Genomic DNA, 26,985 nt, shown 5'->3' on the forward strand with positions numbered 1-26,985 from the left:
CAAAGGATAGTACCATACCCCATACAGATGCATGTCGATTTGTTTCACAATGCGATCAAATTTGGCCGTGTTAGAGGACTTTTTAGTTTTCACCTCAATAGATTCCATGTATTGCAGTCCATAGACTCCCATGTATAAGGCAGTCCATAGACTCCCATGTATAAGGCAGTCCATAGACTCCCATGTATAAGGCCAAGAAAAATAAAAATTTAGTTTCTCATTGTATTCATATTGCAAAAAGGATGCAGTGACACAGTTTTTAGTCCCCACAGATAAAGTCCAGGGGGCTTATAGATTGGGTCATGTCCGTCCGTGAGTCTATCCGTGAGTCCATCCGTTCACGCAGATATCTCAGACACTTTGACAAAATGTCACGTGACCTTGGTGACCTTTGACCTCGAATATACATATTTGTCCATAACTCAGTATCACAAGTGCTAAACCTTTCATATATGGTATGATGGGACACCTTATGACGCCACATATTGTACCTCATTAATTATGTGCATATCTAATTTTGAGCGAGCCAATAGAGCTAGAGGTCTGATTTTTGGTATATATGGATAACTTAGCAATACAATTCTTTTTAGAAAATGTCACGTGACCTTGGTTACCTCTCACCTCAAATATACATATTTGTCCATAACTCAGTAACCACAAGTGCTACACCCTTCATATATGGTATGATGGGACACCTTATGACGCCACATATTGTTCCTCATTAATTATGCACATATCTAATTTTGAGCGAGCCAATAGAGCTAGAGGTCTGATTTTTGGTTGGGATAACTTAGCAATACAATTTATTTGACATAATGTCACGTGACCTCAATGACCTTTAACCTCAAATATGCATATTTGTGCATAACTCAGTAACTACAAGTGCTACACCCTTCATATATGGTATGATGGGACACCTTACAACGTCACGTATTGTATTTCATTAATTATGCACATATCTAATTTTGAGCGAGCCAATAGAGCTAGAGGTCCGATTTTTGGTATATAGGGATAACTTAGCAATACAATTTTTTGGCAAAATATCTCGTGACCTCGGTGACCTTTGACCTCAAATATACATATTTGTCCATAACTCAGTAACCACAAGTGCTACACCCTTCATATATGGTATGATGGGACACCTTACGACGCCACATATTGTACCTCATTAATTATGTGCATATCTAATTTTGAGCGAGCCAATAGAGCTAGAGGTCTGATTTTTGGTATATAGGGATAACTTAGCAATACAATTTTTTTGACAAAATATCACGTGACCTCGGTGACCTTTGACCTCAAATATACATATTTGTCCATAACTCAGTAATCGCAAGTGCTACACCCTTCATATTTGGTATGATGGAAGACCTTATGACGCCACATACTGTACCTCATTAATTATGCACATATCTAATTCTGAGCAAGCCAATAGAGCTGGATGTCTGATTTTTGGTATATAGGGATAACTATAGGAAAGATTTTTTTAACCAAATTTCATGTGACCTCTATGACCTTTTACCTAAAATATACGTTTATGTCAATAAATAAGTAACCACAAGTGCTATGTCCTTTATATTTAGTAGGATGGGAGACCTTATGACAACACATGCTTTACCTCATTAATTATGCACATATCTAATTCTGGGCAAGCCAATAGGGCACCATTTTACAAGTGGTATAGCCACAAACTGATGACGTCAAAATCGCCGTACACAAAATACAGACGCCCCGTAATTGTGGCACTGACTAACTAATAAGGTTAAAATAATATAAATTTGCACTTTCTTCAAATCACTGTCACAATCTCCGACTGCTTAGTTTTTGTATCGGGTGAAGTACAGTGGGGCCAGGAATTGGGGTTAGCTGACCAAATTGTCGGAACGGAGCGAGCGAAGCGAGCGGAGTTCCGACAATTTGTTCAGCTAACCCCAATTTCTGGCTCCCACTGTGCTTCACCCAACACAAAATCAAGCAAATGAAGACCATCACAGACTTTTTAGGGTTAGGGTTAGTTAGTTCATGTGATCGCGGCAATAATTCCGTCTCATTCCGGGTACAATATGTCCCCTCTCACGTTTTATTCATCAAATTTGTTGTCATGTACAAACTGACCCCGACGGCAATGGCCATATTGACCCCTTTTCAATATAGCCGTTGCCAAAGACGGCAAATAGTTACATAACAGAATTCAGTATTCATTCAAATGCAAATAATAATCAATATGACGGCCAAAAAATCTTTGTATGTTTTCATTTGCATTACTTCTTCTACATACCGAAAATCACACCTCTACATTAGTTCAAACTCTTGAGTCGACACAGTGACAGACATTTGGTGATTGGAGTCATTGGTCGCGATATTTGTGCTTGCTTTTTAATTTCTGTTGACCGGCGTACGTAATGCCAATGCTTTATCGATTTGTTCCTACAGGTTCCAATATTATTCCGATGAATGGTAAGGGGCTTAGTCTTCGTTGTCCAAGTCTCCTCAGTTCTCTCATTTCATCGCTAATCTTGTCTTCATGTTGTGGATCCTCAAACCTTCGCCCACACCAACACCTTTGAAGGCATGTGGATGCATGCCATGCGAAATTAGATTGGCTTCACACCTTCAGACCTTTTTCCGACTTATCTTTATGAGTTCATGTGGCGGAGGCGTTTCGGCGATAAAGCTAAGGCGTGCTTGTTCAACATATTTCAATTCTCTGTCCTTCAAGTTTACAGTCCCCTTCATCGATTAATTGCAACTCTGCACATAACACCATATTATGCCAAATGTTTTGAGACGGTCTAAAAACTAATATCACGCCTACATTGACAACTCAGGAGGCCACTGCTGCCGCTGATGTGTGACACTGGGAATGCACAAACCAGACCAAGTTCGTGCTAGTGACAATATATGCACCCTAAATCATTATATTGGCGGCGAATTTCGTTTGCTTCTGTACTTAATTCACTTCGTCGATCGGCGGAATTTTTATAATGTAATTTTCATGGCATATCCAACGAATTGTTGTTCACGTTTTCATCTACAATAGCAATGAAATATCGCATTGCATACATGTTGAGTGACGAACCACTTTTATACAAAAGTGTATCCTGTCAAAAACGGAACACACACCTTTCAAGTTTCGTATTGTAAAAAATGGCAGCAAATGACAAAATTCAATAATAAATATCAAACACAAAGTTTTCAACATATAAAACATCCTAAACAAGTGACAATTTAATACTTTAACTGTGCAAATACAACAAATGATATGAAAAATATTCAAAAAATAACAAATCTGCACAACAAACACGACAATGCAGAGAAAAAAATAAAGACAGGCAATAAAGAATCAATGCAGAGGCATAAATTCAATAAAAGAAGGAAAATGCGTAAAAGACTTTCAAATCATTACAAGTGAACATTATAAATTCATCAGTTCCTGCTTAGCATTATCATCCTAACGTTTATATAAAACATTGCATCCCTCTCTCGCAACTTGTTCTCGTGGAGTACAGGTTATAGGTAGTGCTTCACATGCTGCAGGTGCTGGGTTCGACCCCCGGTAGCGGTGATAGTTGTTGTGTAAAAAAACGTAACTCCCTTATCATTAATCAAGGTATCAGGCTGGCTAAAGAAGACATGGATAGAGTAACAGGATACTGCAAAATGAGGGAAAGGAGTGAAAATAGTAAAAAATTGGGACCCTTCTTTTCAATCATTTCCCCCTAAGTTTCCAAGCCCCCATTCCTAACTCTTACCCCCAAAATAATTTATCGCCCCTTATAGAACGTAACCTTTGACCTCATTTCCATAAGTACGCACATCTTTGACGTCATCAGTTTGTGGCTATACCACTTGTAAATTTTGCCGCGAATAAAGCTAGAGGTCTGATTTTTGGCATATAGGGATTAATTAGCAAAAATTTTTTTTTTTCCTCAAAATGTCACGTGACCTCGATGACCTTTGACCTTGATTATACATATATATGCATAACTCAGTAACCACAAGTTCTATACCCTCCAATTTTGATGGGATATTAGACCTTCAGATGTCACATCTTGTACTTTATTTATTATGCACATATGTATTTCTTGGCTGGCCAACAGCTAGAGGTCTGATCTTTTTTCCCGATTTAGAACCATAACTTAGACATGCCTCATGTGTTTCAAATTGGGAACAATGACATAGACCTATGTGCCCATAGATCTCAACATATACACTCCAGTGATACTTCTTAATGACCACATTTCCCTGCCCCATCAAGACTAATACTCCTATTACAAGTGGGGACTATGTCATTGTCAATGACTTGTTGGTATATAGGGATAACTATCGATACAATTTTTTTGACAAAATGTCACATGACTTCGATGACCTTTGAGCTCGATTTCACAAATACTGTAGCCTTTCATCTTTTTTGCATATTTATTTCTCTATTTCGCCTGTGCAGACAGAAAGATTATAAACATTTTGCAGAATTACTTAATCATCTCAGAGTTGGCCAATATACACAAGAAGATATAAACCTACTTAAATAGGAACTTCCAGGACCGTGGGCACACAATAGGGGGATTACTGATGATGCTGCCATTTACATACACTGGGCGGGAGTTTTTGAATTCACGTAGCAACGCTTTGACCGTGTTATAAATTTGAATAATCATGATCGGCACTTACGTGACATATTCAAAGAGGTGTCAAATGGTCGTACAGGAAACACATTTTGTAACATATGCGTTCTCCGACAAGAGACAGAACATTTTTTTCAGTTTATTTTCGAGTCAAGTTTAGTCGCTATATATTCACAGACATCATATGCAAGATTCAATCACAATGAACGCCTGAAACATTACAAAATAATGGGATTCTGGGACCAAACACGGCACGTCTGATCAGTAGCGTGGCTTTTTTACATTTGCATGGATTTACGATAAGCCGGGTTTTATAGGGGAAGTTCCTGTTTAAAAAAGGCTGATGAATTTTCTGATCAAGCAGATCAATGTGAAATGCAATTCACTTGTATACTACAAATTTAAATGTTGAAAAACACAATGAAGCAATTTTCACTAGAGTGCTGACAGAGAAATTACGGTGGCTCTCCTGCATTCCAATGCAGTAAATGGCGCTTACTCACTTTACTAGTCGCCTAATAATAAACCGCCACATACTCCATCAGGATAGATTGGTGTTAATGTATGCAACTTATTTTTATATTAATGCGCCAAATCATGCCGTATATACAATTAAATGTATCTAACACAAATCTTGTGTATCCCGTATCCAAACCCCATGCCTCCAAGTCAATTACTGCTTACCAACAACCAACTACTTCAACTGGCCTCACACTTGAGGAGCTTCAGTGTCCTTGACGCTTTTTTTGTGATATCGTAAAAATATTTGTAAATTGATATATAAAACATCGAAAAAATGACATTCCAAAGAAAATTGTACGTTGGACCATAAAACATCTTCTAAAACTGCTGAAAAAGTCCGTAAATTTTAAGTAACTTTGAATGTATGCACCCTGTTGATGTAATATGGAACTTGACTGAATACAAATAATGACCACACTGCCTGACGTTGTATAGCAAATAAATTAGAAATACATTCTTCTATTTTGTTTTTCAGTGTTTGGATTATTGAAACTTTGCATGAAAGGGCCAGTAATAATAGCTGCATTCAATTCTCGATATGGAACTTGCAAGAGAATAGAAGGCATGGACGCGTGCTTCTAGAGGCCAACTCTACTGAAAATGCGCAGGATAAGGAGAAATAATATCAAAGAACTGTTGATGCATTTGTGATTTCCATTGTTTTGTATCATTTCTTAGCATTTCATCTGCAATATATGTAAGGTAGAAATTCAATGGAGAAAAAAGTGGCAAGTTTTTCTTTTGTGTATGAATATGTCAGAAAATTGATGTTAGTTGTGACAGCTGTAATGTGAATTGGTGTTAAAATGTGAAAGCTGGAGGGGGAATAAATGCTATGTTCCCAAGGTTGTGGGGTGGTATGCTGCTGGAAGTGTTACTTATATAGGATTCAGTATTGGTATGTATAACAAAAGACCCCTGTTCCGGGCAAGTACACTGCAAAAAAATTTTGCGAAGCCTAAACTCTTGTGGCAAACTTACCTGAATATCAAGCATACCACAATAGTGCACTGCAAAATTCATCAACATGTAAAAATATCAACTATGCGTAAGTTTACCACAACTTGTTGAGGTAAACATACCGGCGATTATGCAAACTTTACCACAACTGTTCGCGCAAGACTTAAATTTTCGTAGGGTTTTTCATAAACAAAATCTACCCTCGAGTGGCTCTCTTTGCTTTTATCCACAATGATCTTTTCTGAAACCAAGCAAGGCTGTGGAGCTCATGCCAGTGCTATAGTCGATCTTCCACTTTTGGCCAGATTTAGTAAGACTCTGCCTGTTGACTTACTTTTTTGAAATGTAATTCAAATCTACCTGCCAAATCCTCATTCACATCTCATGTAAATATCCATACACCTCATGTAAATATCCCTAAGCTGACGCCAGACAAAATAATAATATCGGTCAATGAGCTAAAGCGCATTTTCAAGTGGCACCTAGTATTTTATTTACAGCAGCAAGGGCGGCATTGGTCAGTTATATGAAACAGAGGAAAAGTGATGGGGTTGAAACCAACACGAAGTCCCCACCCCCCGACTGGTGACTGGTATATGTGAAATGGCCTATAAACTGGCGTTCATCACTGACAGGACACTTCTCATCGATTGCGTCAAGCTGAACACCGAAAACGAGTTTGACGAACTACTGGCAGACGTTTCGCTCAAAGCAACAAAGAGAGCCCGGTTAGGAGTTGCCATCAGAAAGATTTATGAGAATTTTCGTGTCGACCTCTATGGCACTGACACTGAACATATTGAGGTAGGACTCAACAAGACATAAAGAGGGCGATATGAGGATGATTACCATCAAGCAAATAATTTTTCAAGACGTAAAAGACACCTCACAATTACTCAACAACGATGAAGTCAGATATATTCAGTTTCCTTATTAATTAGGCGCTTGCATGGAGGTACCTTCTTGGGATCCTCATAATTAGCTCTCTAAGACATCAAAGATGTCAAGGGTTCTATAAAGGGCAAAGAAAACATATCATGCGAAGGCCTTCAACCTTGTTTATCAAGACAAGTCTGAGGGTATGATGGCCTTGAGGCCAGTGGTGCCTCAGAAGCCTTGTGCAGGCATAAAATACTGGAATGTCCTTGTCCTTGTCCTAAAGGAACAACAATAAAGGCTCAATAGATATTAGCTGAGAAACATTACTTCTCGGTAAGCAAGTAAGCGGAACTCTTCCACCAGCGGCGTGTGAGAATGAGTCCTTCAGTACTTCAGGACAGGGGATGATGCCATTGCCCTAATCTTGTAAGGCCAAAAAGCGCCTTAGGCCAAAAAAAGAACAAAGTCAAAGTCACTGCAGCCCCTTGTTCACTAAACAGTGGCTTGTCTTGACCACTAGGTTAACTTGCATCGTGTTAAGACAAAGTCGCAAATGGAGTCTGCCACATTGCATGTTTCACAAATGTATGCTATATGTATACTAGCATCCCTTTCTACCAGTGTCTATCTCACACTAACTTGACCATAGTATCTATACACTGTGTTTGGCAACAATACCATGATCTATTTTATTACAGCAATAGAGATAAAGCAGAAACCATTTTAAATTCTGAAACCTACATTTCTGACTACAGCTTCACAAGCGTCTGCAAATATATATATATATATATATATATATATATATATATATATATATATATATATATATATATATATATATATAATATATAATATATATATATATATATATATATATATATATATATATATATATATATATATATATATATATATATATATATATATATATGTGTGTGTGTGTGTGTGTGTGTGTGTTCCCAATGGGGTGAGTATTTCAGCAGCTTGTTCTAAAATGGGGGTATCAATTCCACTGTAAACCAAGGTCTAAAATTGGGGTATCAATTCCACTGTAAACCAAGGTCTAAAATGGGGGTATCAATTCCACTGTAACCAAGGTCTAAAATGGGGGTATCAATTCCACTGTAAACCAAGGTCTAAAATGGGGTTGATATTTTAGTGCTACGTACTTGCAGAGAAGAACAAATTTCAACCATCTGTGCCCGTCTCGCTAGCAGGGTTCTGAGCTGCACTCTATAAGCATCAATATCTTTTCTCTGGCAGCATGCAGGGGAACATTAAAGAGACCCGCTGACTTAAGCCAAAGTAAATGTCGACTTTGTTTTAAAACATTGTCACTGATATATATGGCAGATTTTTGCCTAATAGAAAATACTCAAACAAAGTGGCTCTACTGCTCCTAATATTGATACAACAGACAGGTCGACCATGGCCACATGAACTAGTATTGCTTTACAGATGAACGTTTATTGTGAATCGGAATTTCAAAAAAAAAACCACCAGCCAGACTGTAAATGCAGATAACTGATAATTTGTAGAAGATGGACCAAAATTTGGTGAGGGTGATAAACATTTCTATCACCATAATTTTAGCTCACATTTGGTACACCAATGTGAGGTTATTGTATAAGCTGAAGTAGGTTGCGTCTGTATGTATGTGTGTATGTATGTATGTATGTGTGTGTACATCTAGTATGTTTGTCAACATCAAAACTCGCGAACCGCTGCACTTTTTAGCTAGGTATTTGAAGAGTTGTTCATCCTGGGCTACAGAGGGGATTTTGTTAAAATAAAGTTTGCATTGCCAAAATTATGTAAATGAGCTTAAAAATGTGAAAATGGTCAAGAATTAATAACTCAAGAACCGTTGTTTTGATTGCTTTGAACATTTGTCTGCAAGTACCCTAGGTAAACCTTAAAAAGTTTATGGATATGGTGAAGATATCTTCAATGTTGTATTTTTGCCTAATGTTTTGGTGGTTTTTCTCAATTTAAATAACACTTCTTCGTCTCTGAAACCGCCAGCCCAATTTCTCTCAAATTGGGTTGGATCTTTCCAAGGACGTTACCCTTTTTATCTGTTGAAGTTACGACAAAATCGGAAAAATTACTGTTTTGGGGCAATTTTTGTCATTTTTGGTCAAAACAGCATTAATTAAAAATGCCCCTGGTTGACATTTCCTTTCATTTGACCTGCTGTAAACATGGTCAATACCAAGGGGTGGAACATTTGATATTCAGGAGTGTGTAGGGTGTAGAGGTGGATGAGGTAGCTTACTTTTTTACAAGGTCCCTTGTACATTTTCCCAAACTCTTTATGTTTTCACTGGCCTCTTATTCTCCCACTTTTTATTGGTCAAGCCTTCTCTAGCTAATTTTAGCTCATATTTGGTATGTATATAATTACCCAAAAAGAGCTTATATGGTGAGTCGGTGGCGCATGTATGTATGTATGTATGTATGTATTATACTTAGAAGCTTTGGACAGTGTCAAGTAAACAAATAGCTCATTTGCATATTTTATGAAGTTTTGTAATTGGTCATATAACTCAGAAATAGCTGCACCGGAAGATACTGATCCGACTGGTATATAACAGTGGTGTAAAGGATTTAGTAGTGTGAAGTTAAGTAAGGGTTCATTTGCATATTTAATGAACTTTGTAATTAGTGATATTACTCCAAAATTACAGCACTTAGTTTGATGAAACATGCTACAGATGTTGATCTAATAAATATCTAATCGTACTGAGAGATATTGAGCCGTGTCAAGTTGATAAAAAGCTCATTTGCATATTTTATGAAGTTTTATAATTAGTCATATAACTCCGAAATAACTGCATCAAATGTGTTGAAAGCTGCTTCACATACTGATCCGACAAATATCTGACTGTGTTGTAAAGCATTTAGTAGTGTGAAGTTAATTAAGGGTTCATTTGCATATTTATTGAACATTTCTAATTAGGTAAATTACTCTGAAGTTACGTCACCAAATTTGGTGAAACCTGCTACAGATATTCATCTGATAAATATTCAATTGTGCTTTAAAACATTGAACAGTGTCAAGTTAATTAAGGGCTCATTTGCATAATTAACTTTGTAATTAGTGGTATTGCTCTAAAATTACAGCATACAATGCAATGCAACGTGCGGCAAATGTTGACCTAATGGATATCCAATTGTCCCATGAAGCATTGAGCATTGTCAAGTTAATTTACAGCTCATTTGCATATTAAATAAAGTTTTTACAATCAGTGATTATACTCTGAGAGTACTGTGCGAAGTTGATAAAACCAGCTACATATAGTGATATAACGGATATCTGATTGTTCTGTGACGCGTACTACTATTAATGAACCAGCTGTTGTAAAACATTACAGCATATTCAGTTCACATCTGGTTTAAATAATTACCATTCTCGCAAGCCAGAGCAATAATTTTCGCTCCGCTGACCTCCGCAAAATCTCTTGACGGGTAGCGCTGAGCTGTTGCCGTAAAGAGGCGCGTGGTTTACGACGATGAATAATTACCAAAAGAATCAAGAGTAAGTACTCTCTCTTTTATCTAGTTTGAAATTTTTTATTTTCGATCTTACCTCCCATGCGAAATTAGAAACGCATAAAGCAATACGAGTCTTGGTCATTTTCTGTGCTTTGACTATCGTACGTTTTTGAAATTGTAGATAATTAACATCACCAGATCGCATGCATATAGCATCTTGTTCATGTTATCTATGTACACTAAACAATACCAGTGTTATTAAATATTCCCAACATAAATAAATCAATGACGTCCATGAGTCTATACGCCTGTACGAAATATGCATAGCATCTTGTATATCCATTTTGCCAGCGAAGTAAGCCAGGGCATGTTCAGAGAAGCATCCCCATCCAGAGGAAAACATTTTTGCTTAACGATATCATTTGGTTTGACACACATTAAACATTTAAAGCTATTATTGGCCTAAACTTTGTTGCTGTAGGCATATATGAAAGTAAATCGAAAACCGTTAAGTTACGGAACTGTCTGAGTTAAAAAGTAGGAGCCAGTACTGGTGTTGTTGCCATGGTTAAGTCTCACAAGACAAATGGGATAGTGTTCAGACAGGCAAACTTTAGGAATGCACGCAGGGGAAATGTTCATTGGACAATTTATGTTAGCTGCTCGACATGTTAAGATTCCAAATGTTCCCGAGTCTATCCGGGTATGGTCGATTGGCTGCAGGGGACATAGATACGGAGGCCGTTGGTTGCTCGGCTGCCATTGCTGCTAGCAAATATTTTTACGCGTTTCATATGTCTGCGAGAAAAAGCATGGGAAATACAGTTATTGATACCAGCAATGTGTTTTATTACGATATGTATATTGCCATATCCCATGCAAAAAGTATTCGTCTTACGGGGTCAATAGCTCATGGTCTACGCAATGAGATATTATCAAGATCATAGTAACTGTTTCTCTTTACCGCAGTGAGAGAGGACTCTGAGCCACTACATTTACCATGGATTAAAATAACTAGCCTGCGTAGTTGTCCCTTAGAGACTCGGTTGAAACAGTGAGGAGTTACACTTTAAGAAAGCATGTCAATTCTGCTGCTAGTAGAGATGCAGATACATTCCAAGATGCAAGGAAATTTCACAACCTCAGACTGTACTTTATCAACGATGTAAATGCAGCAATGCATGCAATTTGAGAGACACAGTGAGAAAGGTCGAGGTATGTCTTCTTCTCGAGTTAACGCTGATTACGTATATACGTCCCTGAATCTAGTCAAAAATAAATCACTTGCAAAAGACTGTGTTTCCGTCAAGTGGCACTTGTTTTTATTTTTTTATTTTGAAAGTAGTTTATGTGGCCCTTTGAGGGCGTCATCACTCTGGAGGGCTCCCTCTAAGGGGTTAATTAGCTTTACAGGCGGGTGGGATGCTCATACATCACCAGGACGAGGTGCTGCACGCTCATTAGCTGCAATAAGCAAATTTTATCAACGTTGCGAAGAAAACGCAATAGAGAAGTGTCGTTAGAGAACATTGGAAACAGGAGATGACACACAAAAGATAGAAGTTGCCACAGGTCACCAATGATTTATTACCTTTCAAGTTAGTAAGCAAGGCATCAAAATAGGTGCAACTAACTATAGCATTGAAGGTAAATAGAAACATTACCAGGTCAAAGAAACAAATAGAAAATTACTACAGCATTGGGACCGTCTTGAACCACTAATTAGTGACGATACCAGGTGTCGAGAATGGTTTAGCGTACCCTATTAGTATGGTAAAGTGAAAATGTAATGCAATCTGGTATAACCAGATGTTATCGACCAAAAGACTTATAATGACGTAAAAATGGGGTGCTTTCCTGTCGATCAGGGAATACAGTTTCTGACTTTCTTCAACTAGACTACCTAGTTAATGAACGTGATATTATAACATGTAATGAAGCAATTTTTACAGTATGTTCTTGACTTTATAGAAGCTGATCAATTTAGATAACTGTTTTATATGGTGAACTTGGACGGGCCCCGAAGGACGAATCTCCAATTTGACAGTAGGATGATTTATATTTTCGATCAATTGTAAGTGTTTTGAATACACGTTCGCAGTTGGCAGATATCCCTAGTGTAATATTTTATTATTATTTCATTTTTGAACAATGGTATGTAATTTTAAATACAAATGTTAAGGATTTTTATCCACTCTGTACTATTAACTAATACACGTATAACTATTTGAATTTCAGCAAATGAATTGTCGTGTTTATGTCGCCTTAGCTTTTCCTCTTGTTGTATTGTGTTGACTGGGGGATTAGAAACAAGTGGTAATTTATGAGAAGGAGTTGAAAAATGAGTTGCAGTACAAGGTTAAATCGAGTAACAACTAAAACACGGTCAAAGGATTTTATACAATTATAAATTTACCGTCAAAAGAATACAACTCATACTCTTATCTAACGACACGGGACCCTGCAGTTTCGAGCGCCGTCTCTTAAATTCGTAATCAATGTAAAAAAAAAATCTTTGGGATCTTTCCGAATAATGTTTATTTTAACAGTATCGTTTTGACAAATAAAATTACTTGTGTTTTCGCATTTAACGTTAGCATTGTTTCCGTACCATAATATCTTTCAGGGCTAAGGACACTCGCTATACTCAATATAATTCTGACATTAATTTTACACTTTTTTCTGTTTCATTTCAGGCCTATATATTCTTGTTTGCACGTTAAATTTGATTGAATAAATAATAGTTGGGCATGTAAAAGTAACCCTTTCGGTGACCCTCTGTTTATCCTGCCCTAATTTAAATTTATATATAACCTTGGAAAATTAAAATGTTGAGTACTCGACGAAATCAAAGAATTTCGACCGGGGATTAACACATACTGCTTTTAATTTATTTCAAAAAGTCCGCAGTGAGCCTGTATAACTTCTCTGTTGTGATTGTCGCGGCAGGGTAACAACAAATAGTATAAATTAAATCCGGGTCATCATTTGTTAGTAAATTCCCCCTTTAACTTTTTAAATGCGACCGTCTTCTATATTTTTTTCCTATTGTTTATTTTCACCTTCAGGCATGTTTGCTTAGGACATGCTGATCAAAAGTCAGAGTAAAACCATCTGAGCGGTGCCAAACCATTATAATAAAAATGTACAAGAAATATGAAATGACCCTCTTGAGTTAATATCTATCTGAATTAAGTTTAATACCCGTCGATTGGTATTTGGTTGTACTTCAACTAGGTTTAACTCGGATGTTTTAAAAGTTGGTTAAAGTAATCGGTAATACATAAAACAACATGTGATATGAAAATCTATAAAAATAATCTATATGTGTAGCAAAGCAATGTGTCTAACAAGAAAATTCACATCCGACTTATGAATACACATATTACCCTAGTGTGTACGGAATTGTGATAACAATATTTTACGTAGCAAAATCAACACTCTTCATAATTGACGTTATCTTAATACCACGTGGCTCTGTTCTATTCATGCTAATATTAATATAAGTGTTTTCAACTTGACATGTAACAATACCTTGGCACTTGCTTATCTTAATATTACTGGCTGGTTTACGTATCTACTCAACTATGCTTGTTCATTAATCTTCCTGAGTTTAATTGAACCTAAGTAGTTAACTTTATATAATCTCTCTCCTGTGTTGGTCCATTAATTTGTTCATCGTCCTCGCTAGGGCCACTGTAAAGAGTTGGTTGTGCTACACGGATTTCCTCCAGATTTTAATCTGTGTTTTCGTATCGAGGTCCATGCCTCCCGGGCGGGAATCGTTAATGTAGTGGTTTGTCAGAACCATTTCTCCGTAGTTCTTGGATCAGATGAAACATCCTGCAGAGGGCAATCTTCTTTTGAGCAACGATCTTGTACTGTAGAAAGATATAACAATATGTCATACGAATGTTCTATAAGGATTTTTGCCGACGTATTACTACCAAACGCTGCAAAGCTAGCCAGGTCAAATAAATTCATCACAAAAACAAAACTCTCCCGGAAGCACATTGCTTTTTATTTTACATTTTATAAAGATTATCTGTCATTTTCTACATATGAAATCGAAATGGTCGATTGTTGTTTAAGAAAGTGGTGACAGTCACACAGAAATTATCGAGACGCTTAATTCAATCCTTTAGGGAATTTAAATAGCAATGTATCACAACTTACACCAGCTCTTTGAACCTTTCTATTCAAGTAAAGAAGAAAATATGCATTTTGAACTACAATTTATAAATCTAGACGTTAATCTGGAGATTAAAACATTTCTTTTGTGCGGACGTACAGATAGGAACAACATATAACGCGAAATGGATGTGAGATAAACGCTTACACGAATAAATGGGTTTCGCTAGTTTACGAATATTTCAATTGTTGATTGACCCTTACACATGTAGAAAGTTTAATCACATCGCCCCACATCATTTATATAACCAATAGAAACGATACGTCAGTGAAATCTTTCGTATGAAAGCGATAATATGCGTATGCTTGTATCGGAAAATAGCTGGATACTACCGCAACTATAACGACTACAGTGTCTGCTACATACCAAAGATTCAGATATCGTTCAAACACGTTATGTATCTTTTTAATAACATAGTTAGATATTATCCCCTATGTTTTTTTCGTTTGACAAGGGAAAATACGTGTGACGTAATGACCGTGTCACTACATGGTCTACCGCATGAAAGTACTCTGTGCGTCGAAAGTTCAGGCCGGTGTCGGTTGGGTCCAGGATACGAACCCCAATATCGGTAACAAAACTGAAACAAAACGTATATTTGCTAAGCGTGTGTATTTTGTCAGACTGTTGATGACTGGTTTTATAAATTTTCACGGGCCGCCATGTCGTTTACATCGACGAGCGAGCACATGGAAGTTCGCGATGATGCAACAAATGTTCCGACACACCAAATTGATGGCATAGACTGGGGATGCCGTGACGTAGAACGACAAGAGTATAATCATTGTTCTGTTCAAAGACGACAAACTTGGCTTGTACCTGTGATAAGTGTCATCATAATATATAAAAAGCATGGTAGCTTTCTCTTTATACTTACTCGGTTTTCGTGCAGATCGTCGGTGTTTATTAGTAACAAGTACAACCAGTATGACCACAGATAATGATGTGATGACAATTAGGCACCTTACTACAGCAATAATGACATCATGGCTCTTTTGTTCAATGTTTTCGTTGCCAGATTCAATGTGGTTTGTATATTTTGGAGATACATCTGTAAGATATGGTGTTTCTGTACAAAAAAGCAGAAACAAAGATAAAAGTAACTAAACCTCAACATGGGGAATGGTCAAATTATAAAGTGAAATCGGGACAGGGATTTAATGGTCTCCAAACCGTGCGTATAGATTCTCAATTGCAATCAAAAGTCGGTCGATGTGTAGACTGAAACTTTTGAAGAAGTACAGAGTACAATACCAAACGTAGAGTCACTTCCGTGATTTAATATACAATAATCTTGATTACTGGTAAAAGAAACCTATATCGATCTCGTTCCATGACACCAAAACTACAAACTAACTAATTACTCTCACCCACGGAAATATTTCATGGCCTGATAAGAGAACAATAAACGCCAAATGACAAAAATATTTTACAAATGTACAAGTTTTACTCGTGACCTTAAAGTCGGGGCATAATGTACTAACGAATAGATTTAATCAGACCTCTGTGCTCGATCGTTTGTTTGAATTTGCAAAAAAAAAAAAAAAAAACTACTGGGTAATAAGTAGTTGATTTCAGAATTAACTACTTTCTAGTCATATTTTTTTTCGGTATATTCGTTATGAGAAACTGTTTTATGCTGTCCGATTTTCGATATAAACTGTTTACTGAGACCTTCACCGAAGTTCGGGTCCTTTTGATTGAAGTACAGCTAAGCAAGTGATCAAATACCATCCTTGCAAAGTTAAGGCAAAAGCAACAAGTTAATATTTTTATTTACAATTTCGGTTTTTGCTTTATTGTACTGCATTTATGAATACTGTAGTTATCAAATGATAAACAAGTGCATGAACAATGAGGGGAATAAAAAAACATACGTACAAAAATAACACATTAACCAGAATTTGTGTAAGTACTAAATGACCTTACACAGAGACAAAGTTTGATACACAAGTAGTAAATTGTACGTCGCTGGTTCTGATTTCAGTCCTTGTTATAGATAAATGATGAAATCATCCGTTTATCAGACACAGGAGGGAACGTTGAACATCTCTTTCAAATATTTGACGTGATAGGACCAACAACACTACAAGGTCCAGGCTAAAATGGTTTTCTTCTTGATCAATATTACTACTAGTGTTCAACAACATATAGAACGATACTTACCGACAACATGTAGAGTGATATATTCGGAAATAGATGGCGACCCCGGGAACAATTCATTAACGGCCTTGCAAGAAATATTTTCGCCGTTTTCTCTGATTTATAACTTAATTGTAATACTATGTTCAGTTACATTTCCTCCAAAGACGCCTACACTGATATGTTCACTTTGATTAACGGATGATCGCATAGGTTTGTTACCAAGATACCAGTGTACGACAGCAGTCGGATTGCTGCTACATGATGTACATTTGAATGTCACATAAGTACCTTCAGGTATTAAGTTTGTTGTGTTTCCCTTCGTTCCGGATATATGTATCCTTGTTTTACAGCCGTCAGGGAGCCTTGGTGGAACTATGTGTTTTGAATAAGCAACATTTATTTCAAGTGAAAAAATATGAGTCATAGAGGGGCAAACACTAATTGAAGGAAAACGATGTTTACTCTAGATCTTAATGTTGGTCTAACTTTTAAACCACTTTCTAGGTTGCTATCGCTATTCACTAACTTAGATTCGGCCATGGTAATACATTCCTATACATATAGCTCTCATTACAACAAGAAATTTACATAATTCTTACTGTTGAAAAATTTTGTCGACTCACATGTGGCCACAATGATTTCTTCATTTGAAAAGACTTCGCCTTCAGTAAAGTTTGGATTTTGTGCAGAACACCGTATATGCACGTCTTTATCGCCAGGTTGCATCAATATATTCAGTTGTTGTGATGTCATAAAACCAACATTTTCACACTCAGACTCGATAACGTCTTCAAATGTGATGTTGTCGCTAATGCTATCAATCTTACTATCATTCACATACCAAATCACTTCAGCTGCCGGATTGCTACAGTCTGTAGAGCATGTCAAACTTACAAACTTTCCGTATCGCTCCGAGGTGTGCTTGCACAATATGGCAGCTGTTGGTTTGACTATAAAAAGAAATGCAAGAGCTTTCCCGTTGGTTTTGATATAATAAATACATGTGTCTCAAGAATAAGATGAGCAAGATGCCAAAAGATGCCTGCACATAAAGCGACGATCAAGGGGAGATTGAAAATCAAGTTTGTTCGTGTGATTAAGAATGCAAAACTCACAAAATAAATACATCCAGTGTCAATCGCGACTTTCTCTAATAGTTCCCTACCTGAACAAAAATGTTCAAGGGCCAGTGAATAAGATCATATAAATTCAGATTATTTTAAGACTGTATCAACTAAATTGCTCTTCTATTTTTCTTCAAACAACATAAGTGTATTTCCACACTTTTGATTCCCTGTCCACTTATGAGAAATGGGTACTGTAGCTAAAAAGCGGAAGCCCTTGAAGAAAGGCAAACTCGATTCGTACACTTACAGTTTATAGTGACATTCGTAGAACTACTAACATGCCAGTTCCAATCCATACCATCACATAATTTATAGGTTGCATGACAAGTGTACACTCCTCTGTGTAATTTTGTGACGTTTAGAACAGTCAGGATTTGTCCAGGATATATACTGCTATCAGGTGCAGTCCATTCAATGTCAATAGCTTGTGTTATTGATTTGACATTGCAATACAGTTTAAGGTCTTGACCTTCATTTATTTCGTATAAAGTACGTGTGCTGACGCTTGGCTTGTCTGTTGATCAAGAAAGGAAATACCAAGATGAATACTTAATAAGGTTAATCAACTGAGAGTTGTACGCAGAGGGGAATTTACCAAACTGAGAGTAATGTCACCGAATTTAACATTTATATCAGTTCTAACATAAGGATGTACCCATTTTATAGTTACAGTAAATCATTGTCGTTGCTTAAACTTGACCCCCTGGAAGATAGGCGGCAAAAAATATGTTTGAAGTTTGCCAGAGATATTGTACAACCAAATCATAAGCTCAACTACCACATTCCTACACCTGTTCCTCACAGTTATTCGACAAGAAATCGTAATCGTGTAGTGTTTCCATGTCGGACACGACGTAAAGAAGTCAGTCCCGTTGTTTATAGTGTTAACTTGTTGACAAAAGTGTAAAGTATCACTGTTTAATTTATTGTTTTGTACAGTTTGTAAGTTAGTCGTGTGTTTTTCTAGAGTGTATTGTTGACGTTTTAATATGTAACGGATTGAACATTATTTTGTTTTTTTCTTACAACGCTGTGGACAGCAATGAAATTTTTCGTACAAGTTATTTTTTTAAAGTCTTGTATATAAACGTAATTTGACCTTTTGGTCACAATCATTATTATTATAGGATAGCAACATAGTTGCCGTTAACAACAAGCCATTAAAGACAGCATTTACCAAGGTGTCCTGTCAATTATTTTGTACAAATATTGACAACCATATGGAAGTTATTTGAATTAAGGACATACCCCGAAGTATTTTAAAAGGGAGTCAATTAATTTCAAAGTTAATCCATAACATTTAACCTACATTCAAATTGAACCATAGTTATTCCATCATCTCGTCCTTCACTGCCATCAAAGAATGTGTTGGTAACAATGCATGAATAGTTGTGAAGATTATTCGAATGTTCATCGACACTATCAATGATAAGTGGGTTATCTCTTGTGGCTGTTTCGTCATTCGGTGCTTTCCATTTCACCTGTGTATCAGATGGATTTCCCGGCGTGTATTCACAGTCTAATGCCTGACGAGTGCCAACCATGACACATAAGTATAGTGGAACTTTTACGACGGGTGAATCTTTGAATTAGAACGATAACAACAAATATAAATATATATATATATATATATATATATATATATATATATATATATATATATATATATATATATATATATATATATATATATATATATATATATATGCATCTAGTTTCAATAATATGTTCTCCTTGGCACTGGATGTTTTATACCTTTACACTACTGATACAAAGAAATTATTTTATCTTATCATATTATTATTATGTAGGAAATTATACACGCTTATAAACTGGCATTTGCAAATCATGCTTTAAAGTTTACGTTCGGTCCGGCTAGATACTGTATTTCATTGGAATAGATAAACACCTGCATTCATCTGCATACTCTGCTATGTGTGGCATTTCCTCATCGCTCGTCCGCTTATAAATTACAAACAGACTTGAAAAGAAAGTCTAGGGCGTAAAGTTGGGAGGAAATTATATAATATTTATATGATTGTTTCTCTTGCATATACTATTAATGAAATTCAATGTTGATTCATTTATCTCCCAAAAATGCAACTCCCATAAAAGGATACCAGAATTATAAGAAATAAAGAAGGACAACACTGCTCTTGAAAAATGTGATGATTCGTAGGATGGCCAACAGATGCCGGATTTCCTTGGGTTACTGAACGACCTTTGGGGAAATTTAGGAGTATCTCCCAATGTAAGGGCTGAACAATATCGACATCAAGTTTACATACAAGGGTTTGAAGTAGAGGTGCTTATGCGCTTGAATACAGAAAATCTGATTGCAGAAAAAACTGCGAGTACTCTGAGCACTGATTAGCAGTATATTTATGAAAATACGAAACATTTAGCAAGCACTTACACTGTACATCCAATGTAACTATGTCTCTGCAAAAAAAGGAAGTGTCTCCATGTTCCAGTTTACAGCTAAAATTAGCACCATGGTCTTGTATCTCTACTGACACTGTGTGTGATAACTGATTGTGGTGGACTTCCTTTACATTCTTGTTATCTCTCATCAAAACGAGTTTTGCAGACGATGGTAAATTTGACTCAGTCTTGCATCCCAATGTTATGCTACTCCCGACAATTACTTCGTTTCTTGGACCAATTCTTTTTTTTCTAAAACAACTTGGCTCGTTTGACCCTTAAATTAATGACGAAAAAGAGCAATAGTCAATTATTACGTTATGAAAAGGGACAGCTAAATCAAATAAAGGAGTAGGGACGCACACAGGGACACAGACACAGAGAGACACACAATATGTTTTTATAACTTTGGCCCGAAAGCGAGAAGTTGTGCGGCTCCGCGAAAAACACGTGAATACGATGACAATTGCAAGGGATTATATATTTATCTTATTAATACTCTTCTTAATTTCCGTTTGATGTGGATGGATCAAAATTATTGCCAAAAATTGTATGTTATTTTTTCGCGATTTGTATTTATTTACCCGGATTATTTTCTTTTTAAAGCTAAAGCGGAAGGTCACGCAGGAGATATGCAAATAATTTACAGGTCCCTTCATATAATTATCCGATCAAGCTGACATTGTGATTCTTTCTGAGAGATGCCGTGGCTTTTAAAAATACAAGTTTACGACCTTTGACAGCCCGAAAGATTTCGTTTGATGACACACAGCATGGTTGTGGGCACAACGCTGCCGTCACCGGTCAGCCAGTGTCAACTCGTCAATCCTGATCTCGGTCGTCAATTACGGGCTTTGTTGTTTGCAGTGACACATATCTAGCCCGTACATCCATCCAAATGTTGTTACTTGACGGAAACTCTGTGCTGTTGTCCGAGTTAACTTTCGATATTACATTCATAGCGCCGCTCGGCAGAGTTCAAGGTACAGCTCGACAGCTTATCGCTTCGCTACAGCCCTACGCTGCATGTTTGATTCCGATCGAGAATTTACTGAACTTCGTGTGTGAAGGATATTTAAACGTTGTTCTCTCGACTGATTTGATGCTTGTGCCTTCTAGGTCGCTTTTCCTAAGATTATACCGTACTCGTTTATTAAGTTGAATTTTGCATTAAGGTGTAGCTTTCGGGTTTATCGCCAACCAGCATTGTCAGGTACGACATCTATATTTAGCCTTACAAATAGACCGGAACTACGAGGTTACTGATCCATTAATACGGGCGAAGGTATCAACATTAGGCAAAACGTCCCGATTGATGACGTTAAACAAAGTTAATATGGATATATATATATATATATATATATATATATATATATATATATATATATATAATATATATATATATATATATATATATATATTGAAGTTTTATTTCAGACAATGTCTCCAGCAGCATCGCACAAACAAAGGAAAGTTATACTGAGATGAAAAAAAAAGGAAAAAGGAATCAGAGATGATGAGAAACAAAAACCTCCGAAAGAAAAAGTAAAATTTTATACAACTGCTTCCTCAAGAAAACGAAAATCTTACTGTGGCAATTCAAGTCTGAATTATATAAGGCAGAAATCAATACGCTTCTAAATCAAAACACAAATGGATTGCTTGTCAATGCAGGCTTTGTGTAGTGCTCAATGCATTTCTGCAGGGCGGTAATACTGAGAATCTAGGAACTTGTAGTTGTTACTCTACAGGGTGTTTTTATACGCTAGTCAATCATCATACAGGGTGTTTCATGCGCTAAGCAATCATCAGGAGTCCTGATGATTGCCAAGCGCATGAAAACACTCTGTATGATGAATGCCTACATTCCTAGTTCCTAGATTCTCAGTGTATGTATATATATATATATATATATATATATATATATCATATATATATATATATATATATATATATATATATATATATATATATATATATATATATATATATATATATATATATACATTAAGATAGATAGATAGTTAACTATTAATTGAGTTCAGTCGATCTCACACGATCATTTCAATGTTACCAAAAGCAGAAGTTTGACAATATAGATCAATTGCATATTCGAATATTTTTCCTGTAAATCCCTCTTTCAAACACTTTTTGCAACTTCACGAAATGCTGAAACAGGATTTACGTTTCACTGTTATTCTTCCTGAATAATTGATTGTTGAAGCCGAATTTTGTTTCTGAAGAATTTTTTTCTCCTCGGGAGTTTCAATTCCTACAAGTAAAGAAGCAAGTTACAAATACAAGGGAAGCAGAAAAGCTCAGGCAGTCGGTGACAGTTACCTTTGGACGAAAGGTGTAGGGCAGGAGTACAATCGCGTGTCTTTACACCTGTACGGATGTAATTTTCTGCACCAGTGTTGACTTTTACAGAACAAAGTTGTCTACTGTCCTTTCTTTACGATAGCGTCTACATGTGTCACCACCCCTGACATTGACCTATAGCTTTTCCTTGCAATGCGCCACATGGCAAAACATTTTAGACTGAGTAACATATAAATATTAATAGACGTCGTCCAAACCACCAAAAATAGCTTGTGTGTCGTTGGAGTCATGTCTAACGATCTGTGTTGGGAAAGCTTTCATGTTCTCTTCAGAAAAAATATTATTTGCAAGTTAGTCACTTCCTGTCAGCATTTGCCTTTGGTCGAAATATTCTCTGCCTCACGTCTTGTGAGTTTACATCACCCAAACTAATCAATGACCCAAGCATTAGCTTATCTTGACATGCAGAGTAAATAATAATAAAAAGAAAAAAGAATAAAACGAATATTTAAGGATGTAATAGAAAATAAATAAGAAGTAACGCAGGCAATGTGTGAAATGAAAATGTCACTCATACCTATTACAGTGATTCTTGCATTCTTCTTTCCTAACCCAGCAACCAGACACTGCCATTCTCCATCGTGAGATTTCGTTGTGTTCTTGATGAGTAAGTTACTCTCACCATTTGATATGTCACCAGTGACGTCACAGCATTCATCGAATGATACACCTGCTTGTGCAACTATACGGCCTGATTGCTTAGGATTCATTATCCACGTAATTACCGGGTGCTGCTCTCCATCCGTGTTGACTTTACAGAACAACGTCGTCTGTTGTCCTTCCTTTGCGATAGTGTCTACCGGTGTTACCGCCCATGACATTGACCCGTCGACTGAAATAAAACTACTAGTTTACGTTAGCAATGTGAATGGCATACAAAGCTGCACGCACAATCACTGTCGATGTAAATTGCTAGGAAAGGAAGAAATGTACACAGTCAGAAAGTGTTACTGTCAATGACTCACCTCTTTGTATGATGAACAGCAACGTCATTTGAATTAGTCGAAATACCATTCCACATTGACTTTCCATGTCACTTTAATCCTTTAATATCCCTTACATTGTAGCATCTCTACAGGGAAGATGAAATGGTACATTTACAAAAACAAACGTCCCGATCCCTCATATAAATTTTGATGTGTTAATACTTTCTGTGCAACCTTTAACTACTGACAAACCTGGCGTGTAAATATTTACCTATGGGGAATAATTGTTTGCGAGTCAATTCGATTATCTGTGCGTTAATTGTCCACATTCGCTCATGGTGCTGTAACATAATGCTATTAAAAACATCTAGAAACGTATGTAAATTTTTTGTGTTTTTCCAAAATCACTATTCTTAAATTTCATGAAATTTAGTTCATAGAGTTACGATTAGGGTTCGTTGTTTGTTTTTTTTTCTAAACTTCAATCGTAATTCGTATTTTGTAGGTCTTTGCATCAATATCATATTACTGCGAGCACAATACTTCTGGTTGCTAAATACTCGTTAGCGTTTTGTTATTATTGTCGTCATTTTATCCACATTTGTTCGGACACAAATATAAGATCCGACATCAGAAAACCAATGTCACTGATAGTCACTTCTCAAAGAGTACATTGATTTTTTATTGCTGGGTTTTAAACTTGAAAGTTCCACAATTTAATACTGTCATTTTTGTAATATCAGAAAAACTCTCTGACTATAAAAATGAAAATGTTTAAATCCTATCGGACATTATTTAATAACACGGGACCATATTGCAGTTTAGTTGTTGTTACATTTTTATTGATATAATTAATTTATTTTTATTGTTCTGGGATAAAATAATCTAGATACGGAAAAATCCTCTTCTATGAAAACTAATGATGAAACATAATAGCGTTTTAATATTTTACTATGGAAGGTGATAACAGTCACTTTGACCGTGTGGTCACAATGCGAAGATACAGTGATTTAGTATCGTTAGCACGACTTAATGAAATTTGGCGTGTAAAATGGGCAAACAATGTTTAGGATGTGATATTGGCTGCTTAAGAAAAATTACCCATCAACGTCATCGGGTTACGGTCAAATCATACTCAGCTGCAGCACAGCTGTAGCTGTAGCTGTAACATTGCTTGTCACATGAAGGCTCTGATAAAATATAATATAATATAGTTACTATTATTTGCTCGAAGTGGTTGTAATGGAAATTTTTATTAAATAAATTCATTTAATATCGCAGACCTCGCATATATTTGTGACTGTTTTCAAATTTTGGAATGCCAGATACGCGTTTGCAATATTTTCGTGGCATTCACTTTAAGTTGTTTGAGCTTGATTTATTGTGGCAATTCAAACAGTCGACAAGAAATTTGTAAACAGTACACATAAACAAAAATGTTTCCGTTTCGCAAAAATTGTAGTAGAGATGACTTAAAACCTCAAAACATAAAAATTTTGAATCGACACATTTGCAAGTTGCACTCAATCCTTATTCATTGGGATTCTTAGTCTCAGTCTTTGCTTGATGTTTAGAGAGTCGTGGCCCAGATTTCCGTGTGTGGACGCATAAATAACCCAATTTCAGGGTGAGGTACCCATAACCCACTACCCCAATGGAGCACTGATGAGTAAAGTGCCTTGCTCAGGGGCACAACACCGTGCTAGAGTCTCGAACTCACCGTCCTCCGACAGTGAGCCCATAACTCTGGACCTACCAGGACTTGAACCGGGTCTCGAACTGATCACTCTGATAGTGAGTCCGTTACCCTAACCACTGGCCCATAGTGCCTCCTATATTTTCTAAGTTAGTGTCGCTCCGCAAAAGAGAACATGTCGCCCGATTCCCTGTGCTTCATACACGCGGCTGACATCAACAACGTCTGTAGAAACACCATGTGGAAAGTGACCGTTTTTCAACAGTCAATCGTATCCGATTTAGGCCTGGTCGATCAGGAAAGATATACTGGTCAGCGGCCGTTAAATTTGCCCTTCTTGCGCGTAAAGCGATAACGAAAGCATGAACAGTATAAATATTGCGATTTTATGTAGGCCCGCCATTTTGTACTATGAAAAATAAGAGGTAACATAGAGATAAAGTTACGTTGACGTATTTTTAGGCTACGATCATTTCTGAACGGAAATTGAATTTGATCCTTGGACCGGTGATACGTGGGACCTATTCTGGCCCTGACAAAATCTGCCTGTTTGAACCAGGTTATTGACGCAAATGTAATGTTAGATGCACAGAGGATGATTTCTTAAAGTAGGACATTTAGGGGACGGTAAAATTGAAAAAAAAATTGAAAACTTACCAACAATAAGTGTTGCCGCAATTTATGTTCATAAACACTTTCTATACACTCACGCACCAGGCCAAACTTCAGATTGCGACTCGTGCGAGATAGAACAGTATTAATTTAACCCCGCGCTTTAACCTCGCGTGTTTTGTATGTTTGTTGCACTATAAATCTAGTTTTTATACGTGGTCGAATTACGATTCATAACAATGTACTATAATCTGTAAGTTGACGTTAAAAAATCATAAAGGCGCCACCTCTGCATGCCCTTGATGTTTGTTTAACGTTTTTGTTTTTTATTTTTATTTGGAAATATGCGTCTTGCAAATCTTATGTAGAATACCAAGGGTGATTTCTGTATCAAGGTTTGTAGGCAAAATATGTCTTTAACAAAGATACAATTTTAGAAAAACCAAGAGGAACGCCAAATCTGATTCATATATTTTTTCCGTCAAATTTTGCTGTAACGACGTGGTAACATTGTGGTAAATGTCAAGAACGATAGGGAGCTAAACTCAAGTCTGACGATATATAACGTACAATGGACATTTTTTTTAGTCACATGAACCTTTTTATAGTAATATTAGATGCTTTTTAATACTTTAACTAGGAAAACAACAAAATGTCGGCCCATTTCTTGGTACATTCGGATGGTTTTGTGAACGTTTAGGCATACCGATAGAACATAATTGAGCTTGTCGCTGATTTTTTGAAGGCGACACACAGGGCAGCACAGGGTATGGTTCCATAAACATGACTAGAAAATCTCATGACGCAGAATACTCGTTTCTTTGACACGAACACCTCGACCTCAAATGATCGCCATTTGTTAAAGACGTTTTACTATTGGATCATATAGTTCTCCTTTATCAAATATGGGATCGCATCTTCAACCATTGCGTGTTTTGTCTTCCCTTTTGACTTTTTGGACACAGGAGAATTGGAGTGAATTCCACACGATGCAGAATTC

At 36.6% G+C, this 26,985-nt stretch overlaps 2 protein-coding genes and 1 long non-coding RNA gene across 3 annotated transcripts in view; all 3 read right to left on the reverse strand.

Moving 5' to 3' along the window:
• LOC139127479 (uncharacterized) overlaps positions 1-10,042 on the reverse strand; it is a 237,143-nt gene extending 227,101 nt beyond the window's left edge. The window contains exon 1 of the long non-coding RNA XR_011551015.1: positions 10,032-10,042. This is a non-coding gene — a long non-coding RNA (uncharacterized lncRNA). The remainder of the gene's footprint in view (positions 1-10,031) is intronic.
• The window catches only part of LOC139127478 (uncharacterized), a 99,564-nt gene extending 82,670 nt beyond the window's left edge, over positions 1-16,894 (reverse strand). Inside the window, exon 1 of the mRNA XM_070693403.1 lies at positions 16,840-16,894. The gene's annotated coding sequence lies outside the window, so the exon portion shown is untranslated. The remainder of the gene's footprint in view (positions 1-16,839) is intronic.
• On the reverse strand, positions 14,283-26,129 carry LOC139127467 (B-cell receptor CD22-like). Its single transcript, XM_070693389.1, has 8 exons — positions 26,031-26,129; positions 23,717-23,823; positions 23,269-23,583; positions 20,362-20,646; positions 19,255-19,527; positions 18,193-18,459; positions 17,442-17,768; positions 14,283-14,362 (listed from the first exon to the last, which is right to left on the reverse strand). Exons 2-8 carry the CDS (start codon positions 23,781-23,783, stop codon positions 14,283-14,285), a joined length of 1,614 nt encoding a protein of 537 aa, XP_070549490.1. The 5' UTR covers positions 23,784-23,823; positions 26,031-26,129.
• Positions 26,130-26,985: the final 856 nt, after the last annotated feature.

Source organism: Ptychodera flava, unplaced genomic scaffold (assembly GCF_041260155.1).
Source record: "Ptychodera flava strain L36383 unplaced genomic scaffold, AS_Pfla_20210202 Scaffold_32__1_contigs__length_2955704_pilon, whole genome shotgun sequence".
Taxonomy (NCBI): Eukaryota; Metazoa; Hemichordata; class Enteropneusta; family Ptychoderidae; genus Ptychodera; species Ptychodera flava.

What these genes read in the sequence shown, in the direction of transcription:
- LOC139127467 (XM_070693389.1), bottom strand. Translation starts at nt 23,783, where the DNA reads ATGGAAAGTCAATGTGGAATGGTATTTCGACTAATTCAAATGACGTTG. An exon ending in TGCAAGAATCACTGTAATAG is followed by an intron (nt 20,647 to 23,268) that starts GTATGAGTGACA and finishes CATTAATTTAAG; the next exon opens with GGTCAAACGAGCCAAGTTGT. An exon ending in TACGAATGTCACTATAAACT is followed by an intron (nt 17,769 to 18,192) that starts GTAAGTGTACGA and finishes TTCTTTTTATAG; the next exon opens with TCAAACCAACAGCTGCCATA.